This window comes from Odontesthes bonariensis, chromosome 5 (genome assembly GCF_027942865.1).
Source record: "Odontesthes bonariensis isolate fOdoBon6 chromosome 5, fOdoBon6.hap1, whole genome shotgun sequence".
Classification (NCBI taxonomy): domain Eukaryota; kingdom Metazoa; phylum Chordata; class Actinopteri; order Atheriniformes; family Atherinopsidae; genus Odontesthes; species Odontesthes bonariensis.
In genome coordinates this window covers 7,610,798-7,623,139 of record NC_134510.1, presented here as the reverse complement: position 1 = coordinate 7,623,139, position 12,342 = coordinate 7,610,798, and the positions used below count along the sequence as shown (strand labels likewise).

The window sequence follows — 12,342 nt, the reverse complement described above, 5'->3', positions numbered from 1 at the left end:
TTCCTGTTTTCGGATCATGTTGGCGTTTGTCTGTCTTCTGTGGAGGTTGTTTCACGGTACGCTGGGAGTTCCGGTTCCGCACCAGGTATGGCTGGAGGAGGCAAAGCCCATGCAGGCAGAGGAGGCTGGGGCTTCCCGCCCTTCATTCTACCGCCTGCCCGTTTTCCTGCACGCACCGGGGCCACTGGTGCCACCGGAGCTCTTTCAGCCTGTTCCCCATAAGACGGCTCTTCCTGTCGGACTCTCCGCGCTGCTGATACCGCCAACAACACAACACCAGAGCGTCCAAGACGGAGGTAGCCGCGCTGTGGAGGTCTGGTGCGGGATGGATACAATCACTGTGCGCGTGGACCGCTTCCAGCTGCGCGCTTGGAGCGTGCCGTCCCGGTTCCGACTGGGCTCGTGTGAAGCTAACAGAGTCACCTCTCGCTACCTGGACTTCCATTATGGCCTGATGGAGTGTGGCGGAGAGCTTAAGGTCAGGACACCACTGAGAGCACATGTCCTCACTAACCCCAACACATTAGATTTTGAAAAAATACTGTAACATTCTAATTTCCCTTTGGGGAACTTTTCCAAGTAACAAAATTGTTTAGGCTAAAAAACCTACTTAGCCTATTTAGGATTGCTTTTAATACCCAGTAGTAAGATGACACTTTTATCTTATTTGATCTTATTCGATTTTGTTGTATTTTATTGCTTTCACTGTTCTTTTATTGTTTTTATTTGTTTTTACTTATTCTTCTCTTTATTTATTACCTGCTGTAAAGCACTTTGGTACATCGTAAGGATTGTCTGTAAAGGGCTGTATAAATAAAGTACATTTACATCTACAAATAAACCACTGACATCACAGCAGGTGAAGGTAACATACCTGTTCAGAGGACAGTTAATCCTGTCCACCACTCAGATTTTTACACCCCAAATCTCTCTCTCTCTCTCTCACTCGCACACACTCGCTCATACAGCACTTTGTTCACACTGTCAATCGAAACACCAATATCACAAAATCAAGCAAAAGAAAGAAAAGTATATAAATCGATTTTCGGAATCACAGAGCTGGTTAACTTCTTACTGGGTCGTCTCCCCATGGCATCTGATGCTGGAGCACGGGCTGCAGTCACGTCTCTTTGAGAAAATAAAGCATCAGTGTAGGGACAGGGAGTTTCCGACTCTCCTAAAGTCAAAGACCAACTGAGCGGTTTGAACTGAAAGTTTCTTCATGTTATGAAGGTTGCCAGCAGGGGAGAAGAGTTTGTCTGAAATTCAATTCAGTTTATTGCACCAAATCACAACAAATCTTGTCTTGAGGCACTTCAAATATGCAATCTAAATTAAGCCGATTAATGTACAATTTCTTGTAATACATTGATAATCTAACCAAATCCAAAAGGGCACCATACCAGCACCATAACCCCAGGTCAGGGATATCTGCTGAGAAAGAGAAATGCAAGTTAATGACATCAATAATGTCATATGTACATGGAGAGTAAAGGGAGGAGAGGTGCATCATGGGAGGTCCCCCAGCAGGCACCCTCTCTACCTTAAGATGAGGCTTAAAACTTTCCTTTCTGATAAAGCTTATAGTTAGGGATGGCTCAGGTGACCCTGAAACATCCCATAGTTATGCTGCTATAATAGGCCTAAACTGCTGGGGGACCTCCCATGATGCACTTCTGCTCTCTTTACTCTCTATGTACATATGACATCATTGTTGTCAGTAAGTATTGTTCCTCTTTCTCAGCAGGTATCTCGGGCCTGGTGTTACGGTGCTTGTTGTCCCCTCTTTCCTGTCCTCTCAAACCCCAGCCGGTCCAGGCAGATTGCGCTGTTCATGGTTCTGGTTCTGATGGAGGTTTATTCCTGTTAAAAGGGAGTCTCCTCGTGCACGCTCACGATGGGGGATTGGATCAAGGCAATGTTTCAGTGCAATCTGTTGGTGTCTTTCACTAGGCAACTTTGTTTTTTGTTTTTTTTAATTTGCTCTGTATGAATTGGACTAATTTGGAATTTAATGAATTGGATTATAATTGTATTACAATGAATGATACAGTAATTGGCTTGAATTGGGCTGTATCTTTGAGGTGCCTTGAGATGACATTTGTTGTGATTTGGCGGTATATAAATAAAACTGAATTGAATTTGGAAAGCTTGAAAACAGTCCCATTAGGCAGATGTTCATCTACATGGTGCCATTCTGAAATATGATTGGTGCAAGCTATGAAATAAATGCATGAGTTGATTTAACTCTGACATTTGATTTTTGGTATTTAGTTCTAAAAAACAATCTTCTATGAAGTGAAGTGGAGACAACTGTATTAAATGCCAGTCATAAATGTTTTCCTTTTCAGAGACTTTTTCATTTACTAAACTCCAAGTACATAAATTCTGATTATAATTTTCCAACTTTGTCCTTCAGTTTATCAGCTGACAGCATGTTTTCTGTTTTTTTTTTGTTTGTTTGTTTGTTTTTTTTAAATTATTTATTTTTTATTTAATGTATCTCAGTCAGCTCATCTTGCCCAAGCATAACAGTTGACCTTAATTTTTTTTTTAGGGAATAAAATGTGAGACTTAATGATTTGTCCAGAAGCATTAAATCTCTATGAAATGGAAAAAGAAAATGATTATGGTTATTCAATTTGTTGTTCCCAGGTTGTTGGTGGTCAGCTGGTGTATACCCATTTAATGAGCTATGCCTCACCTCCACAGGACTATGTCATCAGAGTTTTTCCACTTAACCTTCCAATCCACTGCCATTACAACAGGTAATTGTTTCAACCTTTTGGTTTCTATTAAACAAGATTAAAACCACCACTGACAGGTGAAGTGACCCAGAGCCCAGGAGCAATGACATTGCCTCCAGTTCCTACATCACAATCTGATCTAACATCAGCAGAACGCACCAGAACAAGCCAGATTATGGAAAAGTCCTTTGTTGCAGAGAAATGGAGAAAGCTACACAAACTGCTGTAGTACTAACATTTTACACCCGAGACTTTCAGTATAATTCTGCCTTATGCAACTTGAATTTTTTTAGACAACTGTGTGTTGGTTGGCTGTATAAATGAGTGGCAAAGGAAATGCAGAAAAAAATTTATATTTTTGAACATGACCAACATTTGGAGACGATGACCAACTTTAGAGATAACAAGAGGGCCAGTGGATGATCTTAAGGGATATTAACGTGATGCGCCTGCTTGTGCTATCACAAAGATATTCATGCGTGTCGCTCTCAGCCTCTGCGGCAGAAAAATAAAATGGAGGTATTTTAGCAATACATATCTGCAATCCTTCAACAAGCTGCATTCAACGCTTAAAGGCATAGTTCGCCTCTTTTGACATGAAGCTGTATGACATCCCATATTAGCAATATCATTTATTAAATTTGACTTACCCCCTGCTGCGTCCTGTGAGCGGAGTTCCAGCCTCGTTTTGGCGTTGACGAAGGTAGTCTGGCTAGTTGGCTGGGGTTTAAAAAATAAAGCATTTTGCTTCTCAAAATAATGTGTTCAAAAGAGTAATACATTTGCATCACAAAATCATTCATCCAGGAAAAAGTCAGACCTCACAATCGCTTGGCACTATTTTCTTTCCCTTCATATCACTGCGTGCTGCCACCTGCCGACAGCCGCGCCTGTTACGGTGTTTACTGCTCGGAAGCAGGGGACTGCTCGGTCTGCACGGTCTACATAGCCCGCAGTGATACGAAGGGAGAGAGAAAATAGTGCCAAGCGATTGTGAGGTCGGACTTTTTCCTGGAGAACGATTTTGTGATGCAAATGTATTACTCTTTTGAACGCATATTGTTTTGAGAAGCAAAACGCTTTATTTTTGTAGCCCCAGCCAACTACCCGGACTACCTTCGTCAACGCCAAAACTCGGCTTTAACTCGGCTCACAGGACGCAGCATGGGGTAAGTCAAATTTGATAAATGATATTTCTAGTATGGGATGTCATACAGCTTCATGTCAAGAGGCGAACTATCCCTTTAACACTCAGAGATGCTGCTTTCAGTTCAGCCTTCAGTTATCAGGCCCCTCTCGTGTGGAACCAGCTGCCAGTTTGAGTTCAGGAAGTAGTTGGGGATGGCTCACGTGACCCTGAAACATCCCATAGTTAAGCTGTTTTAGGCCTAGATTGCTGGGGTACCTCCCATGATGCTGATAATTTAAGTCAATGAATTTTAAACTGATTGCATACTGACCAAAATGGGGTGGTCCTAGGTCATATTGTGAGAGGGTTTGAAAGACGGCCATTAATGGACCAAACCATTTGACTTCCACGATAACCTACATCTGCACATCAAGAGCAATACAACAGTGAAGTGCTGTAGAAACCAAAACCAAAAACTTTAAGATGGTGGACCTTGTGGTTTGTATGTCTCTGTTGGTTTTAATGTGAAAATAATTGTTTCAGGTTTCATTACTCTTATCAAGTTGGCTTCAGACCACAAATTCAGCAGACAACCTTACTGAAGAGTCTCAGAAGTAAACTAACTTTCAGTCTCACTGTCTGTAATGGTAAGTATCATTTCCATATCCTTTCTGTCTCGTATTTGATTTTCCTTTTTAACTTTTGACAGATTTGTTAAATTATTATGACTATAGACCACAAATCCCAAATCCTGCAGGATTGGGAAAAAAAAGTGCTTCAGATAAGAGATTTCCAACTTTTTGTCAGGCCAGTGGGAGCCCCTCCCTCCAGGCCACAGTTTCTTTTTAGGGGAACCCGTGTATTTTGTGGCTCAGGCATCAACTCTCTTGGCTGGAGAGAGGCTTTTTGTGGACTCGTGTTATGCTACAAACTCTGAAGATCCGAACAGCTCGCCAACAGTGGATATTATTAGCAACTATGGGTGTGTAAGATTAACCATACACATGGGTTAGCAGTTATTGCTTAGCTGTTTTCCCTGACCTGATTGCTTAGCTTGTGTGTTCTCACTGCAGCTGCATGACGGACAGCCAGAGGGAGGGCAGCAGCTCTCAGTTCCTGTCAGGAGGGGGTAGTGTGTTGAAGTTCTCAATGGATGCCTTTCTGTTCAGAGGAGTCTCACAAGTAAGAGCAAAACAATTTGGTGCAAGTTTGGGAGGGGGGGGGTTACAGCAGCGGCAGGTTATGCAATGGTATAAATGTTAGCCTGTTTGTCGATTACCTCCCAGAGACCCTGAATGTTTTCTGTTCTCAAAAACTTTCTCTACTCCATGACATGTTTGCTCGCCTTGCATTTCTTCAATCTATCCAAAACATTACTCAAGGGTTAAACCTGTGGGTCATTTCAGAATCAAACGTTTTCAGTCACACTTAATGTGGCACAAATGTAATTAAAGGGACATTTCGCCTCTTTTGACATGAAGCTGTATGACATCCTATACTAGCAATATTATTTATGAACATTTTCTTACCCCCTGCTGCGTCCTGTGAGCCGAGTTCCAGCCTCGTTTTGGCCTTGACGAAGGTAGTCTGGTTAGTTGGCTGGGGTTTAAAAAATAAAGCGTTTTGCTTCTCAAAACAATATGTGTTCAAAAGAGTAATACAATTGCATCACAAAATCGTTGTGCAGGAAAAAAGTCAAACCTCACAATCACTTGGCGCTATTTTCTCTCCCTTGAATCACGTGATTGCCACCTGCCGACAGCCGCACCTGTTACGGTGTTTACTGCTCGGAAGCAGGGGACTGCTCGGTCTGCACTTCGGTCTGCACAGCACGCAGTGCTCGCCTTGCTGAGTGTACAGCCATCAGCTTTCCAGAAGGGGGGCACTTCTTTTAAAGAATCCGAAATATGAAACATTACATTACATTACGGTCATTTTCATTTTTTTAACCAAAGCGACTTACAATAAGTGCGTTCAACATCGGTAGGCAAAAGAACTTCAGGTCACAAGAAATCATAAGTGCATTTCCTTCCAATACCAAACAGCTAAGAGCAAAACTAGTGCTAGAGTAAGTGCGATAAGTCAGGTACCTCAGCCTCTCACCAACTGCACACCAGTCACAGCGGGGTGGGGATGCAAACCCTGGTTCGGGTAGGGGGTAATGAAAATATAGAGGGTGCCAGTGGTGGAGGAAACAATAAGTGCGTAAGGAACTAGGACGGATCAGGGTAGTTTTCCTGAAGAGGTGGGTTTTCAGCCTGCGGCAAAAGATGGGCAGCGACTCAGCTGTCCTGATATCAGTCGGGAGATCGTTCCACCATCGGGGTGCCAGAACAGGGAAAAGCCGTGACCGTGTGGATGGTGCGCAGGGACCACTGAGTGACGGGGCAGCCAGGCGCCTAGTGGCCGCTGAGCGAAGTGGTCGGGCGGGGATGTAGGGCTTGACCATAGCCTGGAGGTATGATGGAGCTGTTCCTTCCACTGCCCTGTAGGCCAGCACCAGAGTCTTAAACTGGATGCGAGCAGCGACAGGGAGCCAGTGTAGAGAGCGGAGAAGGGGAGTGGTGTGGGAGAACTTGGGGAGGTAGAACACCAGACGAGCAGCAGCTTTCTGAACCAGCTCCAAAGGTCTGATGGCAGAAGCCAGGGCGCCAGCAAGGAGCGAGTTGCAGTAGTCCAGGCGGGAGATGACAAGAGCCTGGATGAGCACCTGTGCTGCCTTGTCGGTGAGGAAGGGGCGAATCCTCCAGATGTTGTAGAGGAGGAATCGGCAGGAACGGGTCACTGATGCAATGTTTGGCGAGAACAACAGTTCGTCGTCCAGGGTCACACCCAGATTCCTCGCGGTCCGGGTTGATGTCACCAGAGTCATCCATGGTGATGGCCAGGTCTCTGAATGGGCAGGCCTTCCCCGGGAGAAACACCAGCTCAGTCTTGTCCAGGTTGAGCTTAAGGTGGTGCATCAACATCCACCCCGAGATGTCTGCCAGGCACGCAGCAATGCGTGCTTCCACTTGGGTGTCAGAAGGGGGAAAAGACAGAATCAGCTGGGTGTCGTCTGCATAGCAGTGGTAGGAAAAGTTATGGGAGTGGATGACAGAACCAAGGGATGATGTGTAGAGGGAGAAAAGAAGAGGTCCCAGGACCGAACCTTGGGGAACCCCGGTGGTGAGCCCACGTGGCTTCGACACAGACCCTCTCAGTGTGACCTGGTAGAAGCGATCTGTCAGGTAGGATGAGAACATGGAGAGTGCAGAGCCAGAAACCCCCATTCCCTCCAGGGTAGAGAGAAGGATGCAGGGCCGGGGTGGGCCATTTTCTCACTCCAGGAATTTAATTCAAATTCAGGCCACTCTGATATGGAGTGCATTCTCCTTCAGACTGCACCTGATCCTCTGAGGCTACAGAAAATGTTCATTAAGAGTTGTCTATGTTGCTGGAAAACATGACACACTTTATTTATCCTTTCATTCACTGATTAATTCATTTATTTATTTAATTGTGGTTGTGTTAAATGATTTGCATGATTTAGTCTACCACCCTACCACCTTATGGTTTTCTTCTCTATGCCAATATTTTACATCACAAATGTCTATCTTGACTAACTACAGTATCTTCCTCTACCTGGCCCTTCAGGAGTCGTGCCCTCCTTGGGATCATCAGTAGCACTGGAAGTGGTCTGCTGATCTGATGCTAGAAAGGCTTGAACATGAAACATGATGCTGATTCCCGCGGATAGAACGCACGTGCAGACTCTCCAGTAATTAAAAAAGGCAACTAAACACCCCAACGTGCTCGTGCTGCCCATACTGCCCCTGTCCCTGCGCACGCGAACCATGTACAATATTTGCATACAGTCCTTCTAAATAATTATATTTATTTTAATTGCATGTTTGAGATGCATTTAATAACAAATATCAACAACAAATGTGATCGCCCCTATTTAATATTGCATTAGTAACCACATGTGCGCGCCTGTGGGAATGCAGGCTACAGTTGATGAGGAGATAAAGCGTGATAAAGCATTAAGCAATTATTCATCAGAACTGGAATGTAAAGAAAGTGTTCGGTTCTTCTTTGAATATAGGAATACACTTCTAAATCATATAAATTGTGAGATTTTACATATTTAACAACAAAAGCTGTCAGATGACAGTTGAGTTGACATTGCAAACGTTCGCCACGTTATAGTCTATTTGATCAAATTCACAACCAGGCCTATTATCCATATCTCTCAGTAACCTACCAGCTTGTCTTGAGAAAATATCTGTCAATTTGGCACATTTGGGTGCCACCTCCTGTCTTTTTTTTGAGCTTAGCCCTCTCTGTTCCACTTGGCCTCTTTCTACCCTCCATCACTGACGCGCTCTGTTTCGCGCCATTGTTGTTTAAAAGACGAGCCATGGGCCAAACCATCTGAAACATTTGGGAGGAGAGAATTCCCTTACATGGTAGAACCTATTTAATCTGCTGTGATGCAGCAGGCGGCTGCGTTCCAATGGTGAATTTATGCAGACTACAGTTGAATTGATATTAATGCAAGAATAAGATAAGTGACAAAAATTAGTTACAACTATTTTCCCCATGGGCCAAGCAGTCCAGGTCGATGGTTTGGGCCGGGATAGGTCCCGGATAATACCATTGCCAAACCGGCATTGGAAGGATGTCATGGTTAATAAAACATATTTTATTATTGTATTTACCATTTGATTCCAAATGTATTATTCTTTCAGAACAATACTGAGGACATCTAAACATTTCACTGGTACTATAAATATAGCTTATATTGGTCCAGACTTAATTTCCAGTGAAATACTTATTGAAAAACACTGACATGGATGATGAATCATTTTTGTGGTAAGACTCTTAGTTGCAACATCATTGAGCATCGGAGCCTTGGATTAATATAGGAACAGGACACTCGTCAGTCTAGAAGCTGGTGGAGGCAGTTTGGAAAAGGCTGAGACTGAGATCAGGAGAAGGAATGCATGAAAGAATGTCTGAGAGGATTGATTAATTGCTATTATTTATTTATTTGTTTGTTTGTGTGTGTGTAGGTCCAGTACCTCCACTGTTCATTGTCAATCGGTCTTGATGTTTCCCACATCACAAAGTCCTGCAGTTACAACAAGGCATTTGGCAGGTTAGTAACTTTTCATTAAAATTGTTTTTAAAACATTGTTTGTACTTGGCAAGGCTTTCACAGCAGCAGCCAGGCTTTAACAGGAGCAGCCAGGCTTTAACAGGAGCAGCCAGGCTTTAACAGGAGCAGCCAGGCTTTAACAGGAGCAGCCAGGCTTTAACAGGAGCAGCCAGGCTTTAACAGGAGCAGCCAGGCTTTAACAGGAGCAGCCAGGCTTTAACAGCTGCAGCCAGGCTTTAACAGGAGCAGCCAGGCTTTAACAGCTGCAGCCAGGCTTTAACAGGAGCAGCCAGGCTTTAACAGGAGCAGCCAGGCTTTAACAGGAGCAGCCAGGCTTTAACAGGAGCAGCAGGAGCAGCCAGGCTTTAACAGCTGCAGCCAGGCTTTAACAGCTGCAGCCAGGCTTTCACAGGAGCAGCCAGGCTTTCACAGGAGCAGCCAGGCTTTAACAGGAGCAGCCAGGCTTTAACAGGAGCAGCCAGGCTTTAACAGGAGCAGCCAGGCTTTAACAGGAGCAGCCAGGCTTTAACAGGAGCAGCCAGCCAGTACTTTAAAATGTTAATACAATTGTATAGTAATAAAACTGGTTCAATATGCTTTATCGTTAAAATGTATTCTACCTGGCCCCAAAAAAGGTCAAGTTTTGCACTGTTTTGTGTCTGCTTGATGAATCAATTTGCACTAATGAACAGACTGCTTCATTCTTTGGCATATAGGTGGGAGGAGCTGGCAGCCTCATCATCGGTGTGCTCCTGCTGTAATTCTGTGTGCGCTGACACAGAGGGCTGTAAGTTCTGAGAATGTCATCAGATTAAGCTAATTCTGCCTCATCAGATGGAGATTTGGTACCACATTACAAAAATGAATCATAAAAAGCTAACACTGATTCATTTTAGTCACAGTATAGATGGTTCTGTGATATTGTTCACTGGTGCAGTCTATGTGCTCATTTAACAAACTATGAGAAATCTACTCTATCTTATTTGACTTGTCTCTAATGCGTCTATTCTCCTCAGCTTTCGAGAACCGAGTCAGAAGTGTGGGCTGGCTTGTGGGACAAAAAGAGAAAGCAAAACCAAGGATGGCAGATATGTCCTTTCAAGCAGAGGAGGAGAGAAAGTTGGATCAAGAAGAGAAGGGGAAAGAAAGAATGGATGTGCATTATAAAGACATTTGGACCAAGATTGACAGTGAAGAGGAAATGGGAGGAGCTCTCACTGACAAAAAACAATGGAAGGTGGCTACAGGGAGCCGGCAGAGAACATCGGAGAAGCAGGGGAGTGAGAGCGAAGAGGTCCTGGAAGAGGCAGCCAGCCAGCTGAAAGATCAGCCACCAGATAACATCATGTCAGATGAAAGTAGACGACGAAAAAAAGAATCTGCTCAAGCCAATGACAAGGTCCCATATTTTAGAAATGATTTTGTGACCGTTTTGTCCAGTGATGATGGAAAAGATGGTTCTAGTACCACTGCTGCTCTGAGAAATTCCCCTTTTAGTTTAGAGTATAATGCTACGGGTGATCATTCTAAAGCAGTAAATCCCATCATTCCAATCTGTCCTACCAGTGCCAACATTAGTTGTAGTTCAAATAATGGTACAGTTCATCAAGAAAGGGGAAGTGATAGCGGACATGGTCTTGTATATTCTGCTGTTGGTGTAGAAAACTTTAGTCCCCAAAATGATACAATTCCTTCTGGTGTGAGGGATAAAGGGAAGCGAAACGCCACAAATAATTCTGAAACTGACATTCGTATTTCTCCTCAAGTCAGAATGTTGGGAAAGGGTGGGATTGGGCCCAATACGTTTGACTCTATCTTGTTGTTAGAACAGATAAAGTGTGTTCATAAAACCGTGAACCCCATGTCTCACACAATACCAGTTGGAGCTGCCAATTCTGCTAACAGTGAAGGATCAGATGGAGATGGTAATCTACAGAGCAGAGGGTTAGAATCAGACCAGTCTGCTCATTCAGCTGGGCTCACAGATCTGATTTGTGAAGTTGGTGAGTCAGATTTTGACACTGGAAAAGAAGGTGGATTTCTTCATTTGAATCGGTTTGCTGGAGAAGTAAAGGGCCAGCCAGAAATAGCTGGTGGTATTCCACCACGTCACAGTGTTGGCTCTTTATCGGTTCCTTCAGAGCAAGTGAAGCCCAGTCATTCTGCTGTGGTGACGGTCACTAATACCTTGCACGACTCTGAGAGCAACCAAATGACTGACAAACTATGGCCTGAAGTGTTGCCAGAATGGGGCCTGCGGAGTTTAGGGTTCGTGGTAAAGCAGCCAACTGAGGTTGAACAGGAACTGGGACGTCGATTGTTCTTCAGCAGGCTTGATCGTCTTTCCCCAAAGTAGTGATGCGACAAAAAATTCTTGTTGAAGGAATGGACTGAGAGATGTGAGCTTTCAACAGCCTGTAATTTATGTTGTTAAGCTCAATTTTAACAGTTGTCTGGTGTGGAGTGTAATTATATCGAGTGTAATGTTAGCCACTAAATTAACAATGGAGTTTAAAAGCTACAAAACCTAAATATAAAATACTGAGCTGTTGTTCTGAAGGTCGTATAAGTGTTCAATTGATGTAAAAAAAAAAAAATAAAAGGTGTATAAATAAGCTTTTCAGGGAGGTAAAGTAAAAGGTCATGCTTGTGTCGTTACCTGAATTCATCCGGGCCTTGATGTAAGGACTGGAAGGAGATCACAAGGTTCCTGAAATGCAGTCAGTCTTTGTAGGTTTTAATTAATCTGTGTGAAAATCCTGCTGAGTTCCACGAATGCCTTCATGATAAGAAGCTCAGGGAGGTTCCCACATTGACCAGGAATCTCTATGTGCTCTTGTTGGACAAGAGGGAAAAAAAGAAACTTTTTGCAAAACATGTAGTTACACTAACTGGTGTTTACTGGCTGTTCTATTGTGAAATGTTAACAAATAAATGCCTAATGAGTTCTACCTACTGCTTTTGTCAATACTGTGGGTATAAACTTTATTCATCAAAAAAAAAAATAATAAATTCATTGCATACAGTCGTGGAAAAGAAAAATTGAGATAAAAACAACCTCGGCTGAGCAACACATTATACGATGTCAACATTTAATGAACAAATGCTAAGACAAATGTGTGAAAAACCACCCTTGCTGCTTCATTGGGCATTAAGAGGGTAAGTAGCAGCCAGAAGCTGCTAATCAAATGCACTGATTAACAGATAATCAGCTGATAATCAGTTGATGTCTGCAGAGCTACAGGAGCTGTTTCAGCTGCTGATTAAAAGTGAAACATGTCAGTTGAAACGATAAAAAGGATCATAAAAATCCTTTGAAAAGA

At 43.4% G+C, this 12,342-nt stretch overlaps 1 protein-coding gene and 1 long non-coding RNA gene across 2 annotated transcripts; both read left to right on the top strand.

The window, feature by feature from the left end:
* The first annotated feature begins 338 nt into the window (after positions 1-338).
* On the top strand, positions 339-4,479 carry LOC142380647 (uncharacterized). Its single transcript, XR_012769851.1, has 3 exons — positions 339-478; positions 2,656-2,768; positions 4,420-4,479. It is a non-coding gene; the product is annotated as an uncharacterized LOC142380647 (long non-coding RNA).
* Positions 4,480-4,996: 517 nt separating this feature from the next.
* LOC142380646 (uncharacterized) lies at positions 4,997-11,907 on the top strand. Its single transcript, XM_075466549.1, has 4 exons — positions 4,997-5,058; positions 8,934-9,019; positions 9,736-9,806; positions 10,036-11,907. Exons 1-4 carry the CDS (start codon positions 5,026-5,028, stop codon positions 11,373-11,375), a joined length of 1,530 nt encoding a protein of 509 aa, XP_075322664.1. The 5' UTR covers positions 4,997-5,025; the 3' UTR covers positions 11,376-11,907.
* The last annotated feature ends 435 nt before the right edge of the window (positions 11,908-12,342 follow it).